The following is a 21,360-nucleotide window of genomic DNA, read 5'->3' on the forward strand; positions in this document are numbered from 1 at the left end:
GCTCCAGCCCTCTGATAACCTTCGTGGCCCTCCTCTGGACGCACTCTAACAGACCTACATTTTTGTTGTGCTGGGGGCCCCCGACCTGGATGCAGCACTCCAGGTGGGGAGAGCAGAGGGGGATAATCACCTCCCTCCACCTGCTGACCACCCCTCTACTGATGCAACCCAGGATGCAGTTGGCCTTCTGGGCTGCAAGTGCACACTGCTGGCTCATGCTGAGCATTTCGTCTACTAGAACACTAAACGAGGGACCCAAAACTGAACACAGTGCAGCCTCACCAGAGCCAAGTACAGAGTGACAATCGCTTCCCTAGTACTGTTCGCTCCACTGTTTCTGATACAAGCCAGGGTGCTGTTGGTAGCATCATGTCATTTTCCAATTTGCTTTCCAAATGAGACTTTTATATAAAAAAAGAATATTTGCTAAAAACATGACACCAGCATTCACTTTTTTGTTTGGTTTTTAATTCCTAATTGTTCTGTCAGCTAGGTATTCTACATAGAATGATAGAGAACAGCCCAGGTTGGAAGGGAACTTGAAAAATTATCAAGTCAGATCTTCTGTGGGAAAAGGGAGCCCTGTCCAGTTGCATCTTGAAAACCTCCAGTAATGGGGATTCATTCTGCCAAGTCCCTGGGGAGGTTTTTACAGTGATTGAGTGTTCTCACTGTAAAAAAAATATTTTATTTGAACATGAAACCTTTACAAGTGCAACCTGTACCCGCTGTGCTTTGTCTTCTCCTTGTGGCTTCTTGTGAAGGCTGAGTTGTTGTCCAGATTTCCTGGAGTCCACTTTGAGTACTGGAATACTTCCCTGAGGTCCCCTTGATCCTTCTTCAGGGTTAAATTCATGTGATCCTCAAGCTATTGTATGTTGTGAATACGTATGTATATTTATGTATTTTAACATATTTATAATATTTATATTTTTTTATAAACTTTTATTTATAAACTTGAATTTTAATGTAGAAGGTCTAGTTGTGGCTTTAGTCAATATGTTTCTGAGAGCTCAAGGGCGTGGAGGCCTGTTGCCTTCTGTGTGGCTGGAGTCGTGGCTTGGGAGCTTCTTGCTATGTGCTTATATGTGATTATTATCCTTGGTGTTGAATTGATATGTACTGGACATTTTTCATCTCTGATGAGAAAGTTTTTCATACTGTGATTCCTGTGATTCTGTCAAGTCACTTCCTTTTTCACCAGCACACATGACCACGGATATTTGTCTGCTGAATACAGTTTTGTCATTGATTAGTTGCTAGATAAGTTGAAGATACGGACCTCCATCCCAGAGAAGAATAAGGGTGTGATAGTGCAAAGATGTGATGGTATGGATGTCTTCTGTTAGCAGCAGAAGACTGGGTCTGCGAGACTTATGCAATAGGGTTTTTTTGTTTGTTTGTTTGTTTGAATGTTTTACCAACTTGTGGAAAAAAAAAAAACAACAACGCTTCCCCAGAGAAACATGGTGGCCAAAATTGATGTTATTGCTGAATGTTTTTTTTCTTTTTTTTTTTAAAAAACTGCAGAAAGTGAGTGAAAAAGTAGGAGGTGCAGAAGGAACCAAGCTAGATGATGACTTCAAAGAAATGGAAAGGGTAAGTCTAAATGCAGCTATGTACATTCACTGTTACCATTCTTTTTTCCTTTCTAGGACAGGATTTTCAAAGCTTTTGTCCCCATTTGAGTAATTTTGAAAGACTGGACTTTTATTTGTCAGGATTAAATTTTTGGATTCTTATCCTATTTTATCTTGTGACTGAGGAATAAGTAATGTATGGCACTCTTTATACTGCCAATATTTCATTCAGGGATTAAGGCTGATGCCAGCTACAAATTACCTTCAGTTAAATTACTGTGGAAGATCCCTGTAAGCTGAGGGAGTCTGTCTACAAGTATGTCTCCAGTGGCAGAGGGTGCCTGTAATTCTCAGGTCCTTGAGCATCAGTTGAGAGGAACAAGAGCTGTCTGAGGAAGGGGGGTAACTTGGTTATTCACTCACAGGTTCAGAGTTAGGCAGCCTCCAATGACAAAATGCTTCAGGAAAATGGGGAATAATTTCCCCCAATGGACTGCTCAGTGAGGCTGGCAGTGGTAGCACCAAGTGTTTTCATGGAAAGAAGAGCCCAAGATATGTGTAGTAGTATGAATATGTTAGCTGAAAAAGAATGTGGTGGCAGGTTTTTTCTAACTTCAGCTTTTAAAGTTACCATCAAGTGTTTTAACATTAGTTACTGCTAGGTGATTTGTAGGATGTGTATCTGATACCAGCCAAGAGAACCAGAAGCTATTTATTTGCACAGTTTTGTAGGGAAATGGGAAATAAACATTGGATGGAAAATAATGGAGAAGGGCGTATCCTTTGCACTTCTTCACGCAGTGGAGATATTACAGAAGTGATTTCTCACTTCTGATTTCTCACTTCCCCCAGTTTCCCTTTGAATGTGCCACAGGTTTAAGCAGTGCCATCCAAACTGGAAATTGTTAAAGAAAATTCAGAAAACTGATTCTAGGTTTAGAGCTGGAAGTAGGACAGAGCAACAGCCACGGCTGGGTCCCACATATGCTTGTGGGTGGCATGGGTTGGCAGCCCAGAAGATGAGCGCATTGAGAGCTGAGAAGAGAACAGAAAGCTCATCAGCTGCCTCCCTGCTCTCCTCCTGGCCCTATGTTGATTGCCAGCTTTTCTGTAGGCAGAGGACACGCTCCTTCTGCCTGCCCATGGCCTTCTGTTCCCTCGCCCCCACTCTCTGCAACCTTCTAGCCATTTCTGGGCTCCCTACCAGGCAGTTCAGCTACTTGGTTCACCCAGGGCAGGCAGACCTCTACTGCTTCTTTGTGTAAAGAGTAGAGCAAGGCCTGGCAGATGGCAATGGCCATACAAAACAGGAAAGAGGTCAGTCACAGCATGTTGCAAACAACTTATCTCAGGTGTTCTTTTTTAAAATAGGAACTTGCCATTATGGTAAAGAAGTTCACTCTGTGGGACACAAGCTACCTGCAGAGATAAGCAATGTGTCTTCGTAAATGCAGAGTACAGAACACATTACAGGGATCCCCAAATCTGCCAAAGCAGCATTTTTTAATTTGAGTTCTGATTCTAAGAGATAGAATAGTTGTATATTTCACTATAAGCAATTTAGGAAGACGATACAGAATACTTCTTAAGAAAGCAAGAATTCCTACTACAGTAAAAGAGAGTAATAATAGTTCTGAATTGTTGCTTTATTTTAAATTCGTAAATACAAAATACTTCTTCATGGAGTGATCCAGAGGAAATAAATGGCCAATGCCTTCAAGCTGATAATTTTCTTGAAATCAGATGGCAAGGAATACTTTGGCTTCCCTATCTGAATTTTACCAGAATTCGCTCTGAAAAATGTAGTCAGTGCATTTTATTACTGGTGTTTGGTTTTGATTGGCATCTGCTTTTCTCTTGGTTTGCCAGCTACGAAGGAACCAAAGGTTACTAATTCTTCAAACAGGTTTCAATGACATTTGTATCAAAAAGATATCCCTGTTGTGGACACTTCCTGGGGTGATGCAGAACATCAGTCAATTGCAATGAATTGTATCAAATTCCCTATACATCCTGAGGTATTCTGTACTAATGGCCTCACTTAAGAGTGATTCTGCTACAAGCAGTAATGATGGACTCGTGTTTTGGTATTTTTCCAGGCATTATCACCATGCTGGAAGCAGAGCTGGATTTACTCAACAGCTATGCTCAGGCACACAAAATTAAAATAAGAATAGTTAATTCATAAGAACAAAAAGAAGACTGAAACACATATTGCGCATGTCTGACATCTCTTTTCATGTTTCTTTTTGTTTAACTTCCTGTCCTTTAGAAAGTGGATGTTACCAGCAGGGCAGTTATGGAAATAATGGCGAAGACAATAGAATATCTTCAGCCCAATCCAGGTAATATAATTGCACAATCTCACAGTACTTGGAGCACTTTTTGAAAATACTCTTTTTCTCACCAGTGTTGTCTGACAGATCACATCCTTACTGATGCAGCTGAGATTAATGCAGAGTCAGTGAAGTGACTGTGGAGTGAAAAGGCAGAAATGAATACAGGCTTCTGTGTTAGGCTATCGGTGAGAATGAAAGATGGTTTTGAGTGACTTGTTTTATTTTTGGTGTTCTTCTTTCAGGTAAAAATAAAAGGCAGCATGTGCTTAGAAATTGTGTGTTTGCACGCAAGCATCTGCATGGTGGCGGTGTGAGGGTGGGGGCTCCCTGGGGGCTGGAGGTGGCTGCAGGTTCTGCACAGGGATAGCAGAGCAGGGCCTCTCACTCAGAGCCATCCCACCACCCCTGCCAGCTGGGGGCACTGGGGCAGCCCCAGCCCTTGCTGTCTCCCTGGGAGGGAGACAGGCAGAGGCTGGCCATCACCCGTGGGTGGGAATCAGGATCAGGCACGGCAGGGGTGCCTGCGTGTGGCACTTCTTTCTTCTGTGGTCCCAGTCATTCTATTGTGTGAAGGAAAAGGGTTGGGCAGTCCTTTCAGACCTTGGGAAGACAGACGAAGGTGTGAAGCAGCTTCCTCCAGAGCACAGGAAAAGAAATAACATTCTTTACCTGCTCCTCTAGCAATTTCACATCCTCATAACTACAAATGGAGGGATGCAAAAGAGCTGCTCATGCTGAACTGGTGAAAAACGCAGGTTAACAGACCTAATGAAAGATCACTAAATTGGACCTTCAGAACATAAATGAATGGCTGGTTTCCATGGCGAGAGGAAAGAAAGTCTTTTAGAGTGGGCTGATGGAGAGCTGCATGCAACTCTCTTGCTGAAGGATTCTGACAAGGAGGGGTGATCTGGAGCTGTTGTGGTCACTGGTATACCATAAAATTCAATTACTTAAATATTTCCATAGTGATCTAGGAATGTAAGGGTTTTGAGTCAATGCCAGCTTCACTGGTGGCATCAATGGAGTTATGCAAGTGAAGAGTTAACGTGAAAGTAAAATTAGTCTGTGTACCTACTATTAGTGCCTTAGAGTTTTATGGAAGTACAGAGAAAATTCATTCATTCAGTGTCTCTTTATAGCTGGAAAAAAATTCAAACTAGTGTGAAATATTGTATTGCCAGTGTGGTAGACTGAAGGACCATTGCTGGTATAGCTTAATTGGTGACATTTGTATGTTAGATCACAGAAAAAAGAAGGATAATCAGATGATGCTGCCAGTGGATTGATAAAAGGAGGAAGAATATTTACAAGAACTGTTAAAGAGAAAATAATGACTAAAACGGTTTCTATGCCAACAGATGGAATAATGTTTATGACTTGAGTCCACAGCTACATTGCTCATCATCAACAAGCACTCTGCAGGAAAAGCAATAGGATTGACAAACATTATGGGGCTAGTGATAAAATTGTTAACTACAGTCAAGCTGCTGTTGTGCAACATCATATAGACTGAGTAATAAGTTTTGGCTCTTCTGTGCTTCTCTAGTTTGCCTTCCTGACACATCTGAGTGATTATGATTGCTGTGAATCACAAAAGAGGCTCGCTGTAACAGCAGAGAGCAAAATGTCTGGAAGTAGCTCAGGGTGTGATTTCAGGCACCTGAGGCTGTTTTAAGATTGCACTGCTCCAGGAAGGAGCAGTTCCCATACCCCAGCTGCACATTTTTTTCATTTGCTTGTGGAGTATGTGAGTAACATCTGAAGATTAAAATGGTAATAGACACTGAAGGATTTACTTTTTTTCTTTTTTTTTTTTTTTTGCATAACAAATGAGATCACATTATTTGCCAGCTGGGCAGAGGTAGCAGATGGAGTAAGCGCAAAGGAGGACTACCTCTTGTAGCTCTCACCTAATCTTGGATTGGTTTATGCTGATTGCAAAAGGGCTTCTTTATAGTGATACGAATTACATGGAAAAATGACATTGTTCTTAATAAAAGAAAAAAGATTATTTCCATATAACTATATTACTATTTGCCAAAATAGTATTTGAGGCACCCAAACTACCTATTTCCATCATTTCATTTGTTGTTGTTGTTGTTTTTAATAAGAAACAGGGACATTAAATTCAAAAGTGGAGGGAAAATTAATGAAAAAAAAAATTGAAATCAATATGCTTTTCTATAGAAGTTTACCTGATTTTCATAGGTTTGGAGTGCACTGCACACTCCTTGATAAGTAGGATATGCCCTGAAAACAGCCTTATCTTTGTATGACAACATACAGCAGTATGAGGGGGCGACTACCTTCATGGTATTTTGTGTGATCGACAAATGAAGGAAGCGCTGTTGACCAACTTCAATAAACAGTTAGTGAACTGATAGTAGAAGGAAAAGAGGGGAAAAGAAATTAAACGGAAAAAGAAGAATTTTAATGACAAAGGTGAAATTATTGAAAGGGATGTTGGGCTGAGGTTACTGTAAAGGAAAAAGCTTTGTAGACTTCCCAATTATGACAAAAACAAAAAAAAAAAAAGGAAGGCCACTTGAAAAATGACTAAAATTAAATATGATGAAGGCTTGGAGACTTTCCATGAAGATGTACATGTAATTTGAAGAAAGAGATGAAAGATGAACATGATTTAAAGTAGAAATAATGAGCATAAAGACAGAATAAAGAATTATTTTTCACCATGGGTCTGTTAACACTTGCTATTAAGGTGAATCATAAGTGACAGCAGGGAAATCAATGCAAATGAGGAAACTGGGAAAAGAATCAAGCATTCAGATCACCACCATGTGGTGCTTTGTACGTCTCGGCCTGTCTTCACTCAGGTTGAGACATAACTTAGAAAAGAAAATACGTGGCACTAGCACAGCAAAAGCAATAGAATTGAAATGGGTCAGGATGGGATTTTCAGACTGACTGAGCACAAGCCTACCTCAGCTCCCCTGGAAGTTACTGGAATCAACTTTAAAAGAAGGAAAGTGGAAAGAAGACACTGGTAGATGTATTCTAAGATTTTATACTAAAGCAGTATGATTTGGTAATTTAAATTTCCGATAAAGTTAACTGTAGAAAACAAATCTAACACTTACAATAAATAGATGAATCACTGAAGCATGAATATTTCATGCTTGCTTCTCTCCTCTTCTTAATCCTTCCCTTATTGTTCTTTCATCTATTACATTCTTTCCTATACTTTTTTCTTTTTACTCTTGCCAGCCTTTCTAGAATATAACCACAGTTGTTTTTTTTTAAAATTCCCTCTTTTGTTTTTGTTTTAATTTCTGAAAGTATTCCCATTTGTTCCTGTTTTAATTCAGCTTGCTGCCTCTATTTCTCTGTTTCCATTTCTTGGCCTACTGATTTTGTTTGTGCCTGGGTTTCCTTTTGTGCTTCTGTATTTTCCCTTTTCAACCATGCTTTCAATGCCATTTTTAAAGGCCACACACTTCATTAAAATGCAGATTCTTATACAGAACAGTCAGCTAGTCAGCTGAATGTAGTTTTGTAATGGGTAGCAACACACGGCATCAAAAAATTCCAAGTGCAGAAAGGCATGATCTGATGGCACTGAAGGGCAGTGAGAAAGCTTACAAAAATATGGTTACTATAGATTAAAAACATGTTACCTTTTCATAGCTGCTTCCCAGGCAAAATAAGTACAATGACATTTGCCTGAGTTTCCTTTGTTTGGACATCTATGTCTGTGCATATGCCACAAAGTGAAATATATTCAGCAACGAAAAACATCTCTTGATATATACTATTCAGCAGTAAATTAAGAGCAAACACTTGTTGACTGCAACATGCTGATGTTTTCTTCTTACAGAAACGTGTGCAAGGCTGCGTGTTGAACAATGATGTTAGCTACTGATGTTTTGTCCACAGAAATGCTAACTCATACGAGCAACTGCCAAAATTGAATCTTTGCATGGAGGAAGGTAGAGGCATTCACAGCTGCCGTCCTGTAGCACATGCAATAGTGGAGGTAGAGACACATACTCTGAGTCAGCTGTGCTGGCAAAATTAGAAGTAAAATGCAATTACTTAATTCAATCTCTGCAGGCCATTCACATATTGTAGTTGCAAAAAAATCACTTTAAAGCACATCATCAAGAAAATTATTTAGTTTATTTTTGCTGGCTTTGTTTTCATCAATTATGATAATTATGTGCTTTCTTCTGATCTGCAATTGTGTATTTGAACTAAACTAAGTACAGTCAAAAACATATTGAAGTAGGAGTTTTCCAAAATTCTCTTTAAAAAATAATTTTTTTTTCAAAGATTGTTGATCATTTGAGAACAAAGTTTTTATTTCATACTCCACAGGTGAAAAACTGTCAAACGTAAACATTTGAGGTTTCAAAAGTTTAATCTTGAGAGTCTCGACTTGTCCTTGATAGGAAGGCTGACTCAGTCTGCTATCTGTCTGCTAGCCAGGGATTCTAAGTTTAATAATTTGGGGATAGCTTAAAGATTTTTCTCCTGAGTTGTAGCACATCAAACATTGTGTCTTGAAAATGTTCATGGCCTTTCTTCTGTCTGAGTCATTTCAAGGGAGGTTTTGATTTGAAGTTCAGAACAGAGGCTGCATACTCAAACTGTTTTGTGTTTGTAACCTCTGTCACTTTCCTTTTTCAGCTTCCAGAGCTAAACTCAGCATGATCAACACTATGTCAAAAATTCGAGGCCAGGAAAAGGGACCAGGTTACCCACAGGCTGAAGCCTTGCTGGCAGATGCAATGCTGAAATTTGGCCGCGAACTTGGAGAAGAATGCAACTTTGGTAATTTGATTAATTCCTTTTCTATTATACTGAAATAAAAATGGTAACAAAATTTAATATTTCTTTCATTATCGGAGTCTTGTGCTCTTATAAAGAAATAAATTCTGCAAAAAATGTGAGAGTTCGGCTTCATCAGTCTTAACCCTTGAGGTCAGTTTAGGGCTGCTGAGATGATGTAGATCCAGTATCTTTTGCAGATTTGAACAAGAGACTTTTCTCTCAGAGCTGGAAGTCAAATTGTTTTAATTTGGAACCATACCCATATAGGCTTTAGACTCTGTCATTGATTATGCTAAAGGGACTTTGTTGTGGTGGAAGATATACGTGTTCAGAAATGGTATTATTATCTATCTGTGCATACAATAAGAACCTTTTAACCTCAGAATTAATGTTACTGTCTTTATTACAGGCAAGGAATTAAGGATAATCAATTTTTTAAAAGCCGTTACTGAAAATCTTCATTCCTTGCATTTTGGCCTTTTTTCTGGCCAGCTTATGCATTTAAGGCACTAGTGCATACTCCTGTTTTGCCTGTAAAATCCTTCTCCCCACCAAGCCCCAGATGAATTTACAACTTCCTGAGTTAGAAATGTTAAACCAAGATTTTACATTACATTCTTTAACGCTGGAGGTCTAAGTAAAAGAGGTAACATTCATAGCAGGATCCTTTGTGTCCTAATTGTGTGAGCTGCTCTGTTGGCTATTTTTATATGTCAACACCCCAAACATTCAAATAAGACCCTGAAAATTCTGTTTCTTTTTTGAATCTTCATAGCATGTTGTTCCTTTGTTCCTGGCATAAAGACGTGAGCAATGGAGAAGGTACTTGTTTGTTGACTAGTAATTGACTAGCTTGGCAAATGTAGGCTGGTTTGTACTAAACACTATTGAATTATTTTTTTATTTGTTGCCTCTCACTTGCTGAATTTCAAATATATTTTCAAAGTGAAAATGAAGAACTAATAGAATTTAATTTGTGCAAATTGCTCTGTATTCTCTGATGATTGCATTAGTACACAGCAGAATAGATATGGCAATTATTTTCACATTCTTAACTAATAGGAGCTATTATGGCTGTTTGTCATCCAGGTCTGGCAGGCTCTCTAATTTTGCCTTGCATTGCTGGCATCCCCTGTTTGGGAGACAAAGCTCCTTCTGATCCCTTTCATTTTTAAGTTTTCAGACCCTTTCTGTTCTTGAAAGGAAAGTAGATTTTCTTCCACCATTCTACATCTCAAACCAGAGAATATTTTTGAGCTTCTTTTGTTTCCATATAGAGGACATAAAATAGAACAGTAACTTTTTTGGACATCAAGTGATCTTGGAGGAGATCTCAGAAATTCAGGCAGCTAGTTCTCACTAAGTTATAAGAACTTGTTTAAGGGTAGGAACTAGAGAGTTTCTTCAAAAGAATCTTTTATTCCTTTCTCCCACCGGCTCCCCCAACAAAAAACATTGTAAATGTTTACTATTTTTACATTCTCTGATACAAATAGGAAGACCTAGACTTGCATTAAAACTATTTTTATATACAATCTAATATCTGGCAGCAACACTGGAGCAAATGAAGATAATTATTTTTTTAACATATTTTCTTCACCAGATTGAGGAATGAATGGACAATGAGATATGGGTAGGGGCAGGCTGTCCTTATGCAGTATGAATTCTCAAGTTCAGATATATTGCAGGGTTGGAGGCTGCAGAAATGTAAAATACGTGTTGCCCTTTCATGTGGTTTGCCAATCTCTGTTTCTTTCCTAAACTTGAGGCTGAAAACTTAATATTAACTAAAATTTCCATGAGTCATTCTACAGTGCTTGGAACTAAGTTATTTTAAGTTAAACTGGGCATCTTCTTTTTCAGGACCAGCACTTGTAGATGTGGGAGAAGCTATGAAGGAGCTTTCTGAGGTCAAAGACTCTTTAGACATGGAAGTTAAGCAAAACTTCATTGACCCACTTCAGAATCTCCATGACAAAGACCTGAGAGAAATACAGGTATTGTCCTCAATGTGGTATTTGTACTCTGTACGTGTATACAAAATATGTAAATGTTCAAAATGCTTTTGTTGTCTAATTAAAAGCTGGCTTTTCGTCTACAGAGGATCTGATTTGAGTTTTACTTTTCAGTCCTGTCTCTCTCATTGATGGTTTAGAAGGGGAAGGATCAAAATTCTAACATTGATTCTTCCAAAGGAAAGTAAATACCTGAAGTGTTCATTCTGGGGCTGGTAGCATTAACTTTTTGGAGGTTTGACCTGGCAACTGCTAAATAGAATGACACGTATGTTCTGTCAGTTAATAAACTGGAAAATCTTTAATAAAAGATAACATTAAGATCCTTTGGTGATCTGATGAAATTGATTAAAAATATTTTCTCTGTTGTTTTGTTCATGAAAACTACTACACAAGCAAAAATGTACAACCTTTTGATTTTGTTTCAATCTTCTCTTAAATTTCTAGGGGAAAATAATAGTATTCAGATAATTCTACATCAGAGTTAAATGTCAGAAACTCTTGTATCTTTTATACAGGTATCAACTGCAGTTACCCATTCTGTGTGGAGTCTGTGTGGCCTTTTTAAATGCTGAATGTCTGTCATATTTAGAGGGCAGAGCATCTTAAAAGAGATGTAAAACCACATCATTGTTTTTCCCCTCTCAGGAAGGAATGATATGCAGCAAACAGCACATACTTGAAAATCTGCATGGACTATCTGATTACAATGCAGATGGCCTTTGGCTAAAGAGAGCTGGGAAACACCCTTTATTCTGTGCTTACTTTTTCCTTTTTGCTCTTCAGCATCACCTAAAGAAAATGGAGGGTCGGCGCCTGGATTTTGACTACAAGAAGAAAAGACAGGGCAAGCTCCCTGATGAAGAGCTTCGCCAAGCACTGGAGAAATTTGATGAATCAAAAGAAATTGCTGAGTCAAGCATGTTCAACCTTCTGGAGATGGATGTGAGATATCCCTCATTTATGCTTTGAGCTGAATCTTAACAACAAAAGAAAAATGCTTGTTCAGCAGTGAAGGCAATCTAAAGCAGTCTAGAACTTGAAAACCTGTATAAGTCTATGATGCCACAGTTTCCTATAACTTTAAAATGGGGAAGCACTTCCTACCTCGCTAGACTCAGTGAGACAGTGAGAAGCTGTATTAACGTACAGCATGCACATGCAGGACTAGTTTAGCAGGTGTTTGATAAATAAGTGAGATAAAGAATATCAATTCTCTATAACAGCATTGTACTTCCTTACTGAACAGTGTTACTTACAAAGACATAATACCTTCCTATTCAGAATTACATTAATGTAAATCATGATTTTGACTTTCTGTTGTTTCGGGGTATGATCTATTGCTTTTGTTCAAGGATGTATGCTGCTGATATGATTGGTAAACGTCAGAGATGATACGCTCACAACCTCTATGGTCTCTGCCCTAATCGTATGCAGTAATGAATAGAAAAGCCAAAATTAATGTGACTGCTGAAACATGACTTTACAGCGTAGTTTTCACTTACACACTAGTTGAGGAATGAGCGTCTATTAGTTTTCTTTATTTTCTATTTGTAAGTAATGTTGAAACTGTAAAGTGAGAAGAAAAAGTTGCTACTTCTGGATGAGAACAAACAAACAAACATTACAGATGAAGTCTGTCTTACAGGGTATCTTGTCAACTGATACTCTATTTAAATATTCCAGTTGAATGAAATGACTGGATTTAAGTTTAAATTCATGTGTAACTTAATACCTCATTTTGTTGCCAGAGTGCTTTAGAGGGGACATAACAAAAATGAAAACATTTGCGTATCATAAATGACATATAGCTGTGCTAAAATGAAAGTATAATGAATTTGTAGTTTTAATCTGTACTAAAATACAACCCCATATAACTAGATAGTCCTGGCCTGCATGACACCATTGAGAGGTATGTTGTATGAACTGCTGGGCATGTATGAACTGAACAGCATCCTCAGAAGAGCTTTGGATGATTTTTCCCTCACAAAGTAGAATTCTATCTGCCTTCACTACAAATACCCTACATACAAAAGGATGTAACATCTTCCTGTTTCTGTCTATTGCACAGCCCAGAATGCATAAGAAACATGACTGTACTCTGTACCATTTTGTGTCCATCTAAGGGTGGGGCAGAGAAGGTGTACTATGTTTTCATTACAGTCTGATTTTTACTTTCACAGTGTTTCTTGAATGAAGTAGGTCTGTAGGCTACTGTTCGTGCAAACAGGCTATGGAGGTGATCAACAGAGAAAAGTTGCAGTCACCATTCCATATCCGATCATAAACAGACATGGTAATACATGAAGGCTGATATGTAGCTATTTATGAACTACAAAGATGGATGATTTTTTTTGAGTGAAAAGTAAAGGTCTTTGCAGTGTCAGCCTGAAAGTGGTCTTTACTTTCTACTGCTGATGTGTTGGTACTGACCTAAGATACAATGTTTTAATGTCAATCCTCAGATCGAACAAGTGAGCCAGCTTTCTGCTCTTGTACAAGCCCAGCTGGAGTACCACAAGCAGGCCACACAGATCCTTCAACGAGTTACTTCTAAGCTGGAAGACAGGTAATACACTTCCTTTAAATTTGTTGAATTGCTTTTTATGTTTTACAGAGTCAGAAAACCTATGAGTAGAATGCAAAATGTATGTAACACTGACTTAGAATGTTTATAAAAACATGCTTTCAATTAAATCACATTTGACAGCTTTGGTGAGCTGAGATGCTTTCCTCAACTCAGTCATACTTAGAATTATCTATATGTCTAAAACACATAAACCGTAATTTGCAGTTGCCTGGTGAGACAGTCTCTGTTTTCATAATCACATAATTAGCAAGTTCCAAAAGATAACCTTTTTGCATTCTACAGATTAATGGAAGGCTTAAACTTCCTTAAAATACTCTTGATTCTAGGAAACGAGACTTGGCAAGCATTGGAAGACTTAGAGTAAAATTCATAAAATCTAGAAGGTCAGCAAAGATTTTTCCTTTTAAATTCTCTTTTTCATCAAGTAGAAGGAGTAGCATGACAGTGCATCTGGGAAGCAAGAACAGTTTCCTTGGAGATATTTCTTTTCTGAAGAAACAAGGCTCATGCTGAGCTTTTGGAGAGATTTTAGGAAGTCACTAAAACTGTCACCTTCAAGTTCATAATCTGTGAAAAATGGTATCTCCTTCACAGAAATATTATGAGTTATAGAATTAAGTGTTTTTTTATTCAAAGCTTTACTGTTTTGAAAAAAAAAGAACTGTAATTGAATGAAACACAACAAAGCCTTTTTGTTTATTTTGACAACGTCATTACTTTTGTTTTAAATATATTTCTGTTTTATATTTCTGAAGAAGAAAATCAATTTTGGGGGAGTGACTAATACAGATAATATTTTAGATGGTGAAGAGACTCTTGTTATCAGGTCCAAAACTGGTTAAGTTTGAAGCAGTTTTTTTCAATGCATAAATCATGGTGCAGCCAACAGCAGCTGTGGGGCCAGACTAGGGAAGGTTAGAGAAACCAACCTGCACTTTAAATGCAAAGGTCTTGACTCAAATATTCTTCCCTGAGTGGTATTAGAATTTCTTTTGTAAGTTCTTCTGCATAAATTGCTCTCATTCTGTCAACATTAACTATGAATCTGAAAATGTACCCTTTCCTAGAAATTCTCGACTTCTCAATTAAAAGAATACATTAACATGAATGATGCATAATATTTTTATTTTGAGAATCCAGGAAAACTGGAGCTGTGCATCTCTATGAAGCAAGTATTCTAAATTACAGATGAATGCAGTCAATACAGCAAAAGTCAATACATTCCCACACAGTCTCCTCACAAAAGGACAAGAGTTGGCATCAACCAGCTGAATAGTTAAGGCTTGCCAAAAGTAGCAGCAAAATAACAGGTTTCAGTCAAGCTAAAAATGAAGGTAGAGTTATTTGTACAGTCCTTCTTTAAGCATTGCTAGATCATATCACAGGTTTTTCTCCATTATAAACTCTTTGTTATTCTTAGACAAAAGGAAGTTGGCCAAAACACTATTTCTTAAGGGAAAAGAAAAATGAATAACTTAATAGCACAGTTGCATCAAGTCGTTATTGGTAATTTGAACTAACATGTTAAATAAAAATTACTCCAAATCCCAAAACTTTTAAGACAGGCTGATTCATGGATGTTAACTTTAGCGTTGGAATTAAAGATACTTGCATCTCATCCATTGACAAGACAGTAACTCTTGACATTCAACTGATATGTTTTGGCAGAATAAAAGAGGCATCATCTCAGCCCAAAAGAGAATACCAGCCCAAACCTCGTATGAGCCTGGATTTCACAACTGGTGACAATACTCAGCACAATGGAGGAATATCCCATGCCACCACTCCCAAACCAGCAGGTAATGGCAGTAACAATGTGAGGGGGGAAAAGCCAAATTTGGATGAATTTTTCTACAATGCAGAAGTTCCATGCTTCCTCCTAGAGAGTAGTTCTTTGGTGAGGGAAAATGAGAATGGTGATAGTATAGGTGAACTGCTTGAACTAGCTATACCAATTCCACCAAAGGACATGGTCCAGTTGCAAAACAATATTCTTTCTGAAATATTCACATCCTCAGGCATGTGAACATGGATCCACTGCTTTAAATCTTCCGTTGGGTCAAAAGTTTCCTTAGTACTAGAAACACAAAGAGATGCTGCCATACTAAATTCACCTCAAAATACAGATCTTAACAAAACGCTCATTTAGAAAACCCAAAGACCAACTGTAAGTTTTCCATGAGCATCTAAAATCCTAAAACCCTACAAAACTCCATAATCTTATCCTGCTCTATAAAGACAGGTATTATATGCAGCCTGAAATTAAAAATCACTAAAAACAAGAACAAAGTCAAGTGAGTTTTCCATCCAGCTGGGAGCAGGATGAAACATTTATGTGACCATGCATCATTATTGTCTTAACAATGTACTTTATTTCATATCAGCACATATTAAGCCTTGTCACTTGTTTCTCACAGTGATGGTCTGTTAATTCCATGTTACAGTGATGGTTGTCCTCTTTCTGGTCCCTGACATCAGCTGTTCTGGTTGATCTCAATGACAATTGCTAGCACTTCCTGTATTGCAAGACAGTTGTTTTTCGTTAGATCTTTAGTCAGGATTTCCTTCCTTCCTGTTGTATCCTGATGAGAATATTTACTGTTCTCCCAAGTATAGGCAGCAACAGTATCTCCATTTGGCACCTGCAACTGGAAATAGTCTTGCATAGCCTTCTAAAGCAGTAATTTTCTCATTATGCTGGCAAGACATGGGGGGTTATACTGAGGACTATGGATGGGGGTTTACATGTATACTGGGGATTCCTCATTGACAAGTGTGGCTTGAGTCTCGCATAGTAAAGGTCTTCCTGTCTTGTCACCAGAATTTTCTTCTTCCTTTGTGTTTTTGTGGTGTCATGAACACTTGTCTGTGCAAAGGTAGTACTGATATTCCTGTATCTCTTAAGCATTTGCCTTTTCCTTTTCAGAGAGCAATATTTAGCGTTTTCTTCAATGGGTATGCTTTCTTTTGAGGTTCTCATCAGTTTCAGAGAACTGCCTTCTTCTCTGACAATTCTTTAATGTAGATTTGGGATGGTTCATTCAAAGCACAGAGCTTCAATGTTCGTTTGAATTTTAGTTCTAGTTTAACTTTCATAGCTAGGTCTTTTATGTTTCAGCTGCTAGAGACGAGGATACCAAACAGGCATCATAAGGCTTGTTAATGCCAGCAAAATAGACTTCACGAAAAATAAAAGATGTGTGCTGTCTTATCTTTAACTTTACCTCTCCAGCAAAATAAACAGTCAGCAGTATGTAAAGAAATGAAAGGTTTCACTACAGAATTTCATGAATTAAATCTTCTATTTGAAAAACTTACTGTATTGACATCTATAAAAATGTAGCTGAAGCATAGATCTTCTAGCTACAGAGTGGTTGAAATGAGTATGTAAAAAGTCTGAATTTGAAACCCATTCATCATGAAGCCACTACATATGAAAAAGCTGGAATATATATTCCTAGAAATGTCATTATAGGGTAATGGCATGTATCACTTTGCTCTGACCACTGGAAGCACATGAACTTTTACTATGGGAAGGCAGGTTCCATACATTTTAGTTCTGATAAATTCTAATTATTTTGACCAGGAACAGTTACGCTTTTGGTAGGCTTGAAGCTATAGGAACTTGGGAGGCTGGAGGGTGGGGCAAGAAGAAAAGAATATTTCTTAATTTAGTACAAATTAAAAATCTATAAAAATCTAAACTAACTAATAACTTACAGTAATATCTATCAGCCATTCTAAAGGGTGTACATGATGTTTATCAACTACCATATTTGAAAACTTTCCATTTCAAACCTGTTCCAAATCTATCCTGGTGGTCATGCAATCTTCAATGGGGGGAAAATGTCTTTGGAAACCTCACTTTTAAATTCGGAAAATTATAAGCATATATGATTGTTTTAAGTATATCTGTACCAGTGAAGATTCCAAATAAAGGCATAGTTAAATCTTCACTCTCATTTCAAGATACCCCTTTCACTGCTTACCTGAGACACAGACAAAGCCTCTGTGCCAGTGAGGATGGAAACGTATTTGGGCTTTTGTTTCATTTTGCATGTTTTGTAAACAGATAAAAATCAGATCCCAAACTGGTAGTAGCCTCTCTTTTAGGGCTGGGCTTGACTGTAGTTAGTTATTTTAGTAGTCTCATTTACTAAAGGAACCACATATGAAAAGTCAAGGCTGCCAAAAGCTTTAAACTACCTTCTAATGCAGTTTAGCAGTCCAAATTTAGATGCTGTCAAAGGACTGTTATCACCATATGAATTACATCAGAACAGCAAAATTTGTAGAAAGTATGAGGGTTAGATGGATACTGTAACAGTTGAGAGTTTAAACATGCTGTTTCTTTCTGTTTCTTCTCCACAGGTGCTCACATGGATCAGCCATGCTGCCGAGCTCTGTATGACTTTGAACCTGAAAATGAGGGGGAGCTGGGATTTAAAGAGGGTGATATTATTACCCTTACTAACCAGATTGATGAAAACTGGTATGAAGGGATGCTTCATGGCCAGTCAGGCTTCTTCCCTATCAATTATGTCGATATTCTAGTTCCTTTACCCAATTAGAATGGCTGATTCACCACCTCTGACCCAGATAGTAATGTCAGTACCACTGCTTTCCAAATGCTGCTTCTTACACCTTACAAGTGCAAATTGCAGTGGTTAGAGTCATCAAGTCCCACCGAGCATCTTTGGTTTATGTGTTGTCATACTACGTAGTGGTGATGCGTGGTATCTTCTGAGCCAACACAGTGTTGTGAGCCAAAACCGTGTTAGGTCACTTGGCCATGCTGGCCTGGTGGTAACCAGAGCTATTGCTGAGACAGAGTTGGGAAGGCAGTGGCAAGCCAGACAGATGACTCATGGTGAAGTAGCAGGAAGTGAAGGCGGTATTGGGAAGATAATGCCTATCACCACTGTATTACTTTTCAATCTTAGTTCTCTACAAAAAGAGGGAAGAGTTCTTGCCATTCCATCTTTCCCTTCCTTATGGTACAGTTCACACAGGTCTAACCTTGTCTAACCAGAATTGTGTCTTCTGACCAAAATGGCTTGCTATTCTCACAGAGACAGTATAAATGTAGACCCTCTGGTTTCTCAGAAAGTGAACCACTGTACTGTGTGCCCTTCTGATCTATGCTCATTTTTGTATTCTTGATTGTTATTAAAAGCCTATTTCCATCCAGAAGTAAACTGTAAACCATAAAAAGGGGATTCCTATAATAAAAAGCTTGAACCACAAACCACATGAATTTGCCCTTCAGAAACATTGAGCATGCTCAACAAGATGCCAGTAGGAGGGCAAGATAGGGGATAAAACTGCTTAAGTGTTAACTGTTTCTTGTCAATTTTTGGCACAAAATCATGCTGCTTAAGAACCAGATATTCTTTGTAAATGCATTCACTGGGGAAGAAATCCAACCAAACACAACCCTCCCTTCTTTTATTTCTGTCTATCATGTGTTCTTCGAACATCATTTGTGCATATTCTGCCCTCAATGAGGACTAAATAAACCTTACTTCTTTTTGTGTTGAGCAATTAAAGACATGTGGCTGTATATGCAAAAACACTTCCCCATATGTTTAGTTCATTTTTTTTTTCCTCCTTACTGCACTTGGTGTGTACAGTGCTGTGCCTAGCTTCTCAGCGTTCTTTTGGTAACAATTGCAAAAGTTCTGTAAGTTTAGTTATCCAGAGTTCTATTTATCTAAACTATACAGACTCTTTCAGAGGTTTAATGTACTGCTTCGAATGTGCCACTTCAGTACTGGATGATGTGAAATGATGACATTCCCTACTGCTTTATGTATAAACTGTATCATGGAAATATTGATATTTCAAATAAATGCTGAGAGAATAACTGGAATAATGTTGTGTATTATTATTTTATTGCTCATGAATCTGTTGTACTAGAGCTAATAAGAATTTTGTTTCGGAAAGCATTTTCTTCAAACCTGACCTGCAAATGTTTATATATATATAGGTTACTTTTTGCATTATTATATTGCTTCTCTGAATTGCAACCCATATGTATAATAGCTCTCATAAACAGGGTACGCTGAACACTGAGCACATCATAAAGACCAGCATGTAATCTTGTGGAGATATGGTATTTCCCATTAAAGATGGATGGTTTTCAAAAAAAAAAAAACACCTAGTAGCATTTACTACAATGCTAGTAGTTTGTAGTAATATTATGTTTGTTTTATATAATTCAGCGTTTAATTTCATTTTATACTTTTTATTGTACACATAGAGCCAGACACCCATCCAACCACTTCCTCACGGTCCCTAAGTGGGTTGGGAGAGAAAACAGTGAGAAAGCTTGTGAGTTGAGATAAAGATGGGGAGATTGCTTACTGGTTACTGTCACAGGCAAACAGATTCAACCTGGAGAAAATCAGTTTATTACCACTTAAAATTGGGCAGTGAGAAATGAAAATGACTAATATTAAAATATCAGCTTTCCTGCCCTGTTTCCCAAGCTCAAATTCACTCTCTCTCCGGTCTCCACTTTCCCCAAACAGCCCATGGGGCTAAGGAGCTGGGACTGTCGTCAGTCCAGAGCAGTTCCTCTCTGCTTCCCATTCCTCCTTGCACTTTTGCCCTGCTCTTTGTGAGGCCTCTCTGTGTGCTGCAGTGAGCGTATCTGCTCAGGTGTCATGGAGCACCTTCAGATGATTATTACTGGCTTATTATTTTGTACTGTTTTTGTAGGGTGGGCAAGTATACTGCAACTATCTTAGAGAAAATTATGTGTGATTTAGAGCAAAAGATGATTGGTATGCAGTGCTGCCCCACTCCCACCCTGCTGAGGAGCTGTTTTTTAGAACATAGGGAAACCACGGAATTACAGAATCATCTAGGTTGGAAGAGACCTCCAAGATCAGCGAGTCCAACCTCTGACCAAACACTAACAAGTCCTCCACTAAACCATATCACTAAGATCGACATCTAAATGTCTATTAAAGACCTCCAGGGATGGTGACTCAACCACTTCCCTGGGCAGCCTATTCCAGTGCCTAACAACCTTTTTGGTAGAGAAGTTCTTCCTAATATCCAACCTAAACCTCCCTTGGCACAACTTTAGCCCATTCCCCCTTGTCCTCTCACCAGGCACATGGGAGAATAGACCAATCCCACCTCGCTACAGTCTCCTTTAAGGTACTTATAGAGAGCAATAAGGTCGCCCCTAAACCTCCTCCTCTCCAGGCTGAACATTCCCCAGCTCCCTCAGCCACTCCTCTCCAGACCCCTCACAAGCTTCATTGCCCTTCTCTGGACTTGCCTGAGCACCTCAATGTCCTTCTTGTAGCAAGGGGCCCATATGTGAACACAGTACTCGAGGTGCGGCCTCACCAAAGCTGAGTACAGGGGGAAAATGCATCTTTCCACAAATAGGGCCAGAAAGAATGCACAAAGAGTCAAAAAAAATCTGTTAAATGCCATCACTTTGTGACTTGGGAACAGACCTTGTATTCTTGGTGCTTCTGTGTTCTGTCTCATCCAGGTGATCCCTGAAGAACACTCTATTCTTTAAATGGGAAGATCAAAACCTTATTTGGCCAAGACAAATGGCTGACAAAAATTTGCATCTAAAGCTCCAGTGATAGGATTAGGGAAAGAAGAAAACTGGAGACTGTTTTTACATCCCAGGTAGTTCAAAGCTTTGTCTACAGAGCTCTGACTCCATTCCCTTCTAACATTTTATTGATGGAAGGCAACATTCTGTTTTACAGACAATACATTCTGTAATGTCACTGGCAGACATAACTTTTGAAATCCTGCTTCCTAAGGTGTATAATTTCAGAAACATTTTAAAAATTCTGTATGGGTGCATAATTATCAAGCTTCTCTGTAAAATAAAAAATAAAAAAATATTAGAAAGTCTCCCAGCACAAACTATCATCTGCTGAATACAGCTAAATATATATGTTTATATATTTGCCTTCTTTCTTGTTTATTTCAAAGTCAGACTGTGAAAAACAGAAATGGGAAAAGAACACAAAGGTTGTGGATGACAAAACAAAATAATA

General features: G+C 38.3%; 1 protein-coding gene across 2 annotated transcripts in view; it reads left to right on the plus strand.

Moving 5' to 3' along the window:
- The window catches only part of SH3GL2 (SH3 domain containing GRB2 like 2, endophilin A1), a 93,100-nt gene extending 73,907 nt beyond the window's left edge, over positions 1–19,193 (plus strand). For both annotated transcript variants that reach the window (XM_068667054.1, XM_068667055.1), the window contains exons 2-9: positions 1,531–1,599; positions 3,853–3,925; positions 8,570–8,713; positions 10,577–10,710; positions 11,515–11,673; positions 13,194–13,297; positions 14,987–15,117; positions 17,690–19,193. In XM_068667054.1, coding sequence (XP_068523155.1) covers positions 1,531–1,599; positions 3,853–3,925; positions 8,570–8,713; positions 10,577–10,710; positions 11,515–11,673; positions 13,194–13,297; positions 14,987–15,117; positions 17,690–17,889 — 1,014 coding nt within the window. In that variant the 3' untranslated portion in view covers positions 17,890–19,193. The remainder of the gene's footprint in view (positions 1–1,530; positions 1,600–3,852; positions 3,926–8,569; positions 8,714–10,576; positions 10,711–11,514; positions 11,674–13,193; positions 13,298–14,986; positions 15,118–17,689) is intronic.
- Positions 19,194–21,360: the final 2,167 nt, after the last annotated feature.

The sequence above is a fragment of the Anas acuta genome, chromosome Z (genome assembly GCF_963932015.1).
Source record: "Anas acuta chromosome Z, bAnaAcu1.1, whole genome shotgun sequence".
Taxonomy (NCBI): Eukaryota; Metazoa; Chordata; class Aves; order Anseriformes; family Anatidae; genus Anas; species Anas acuta.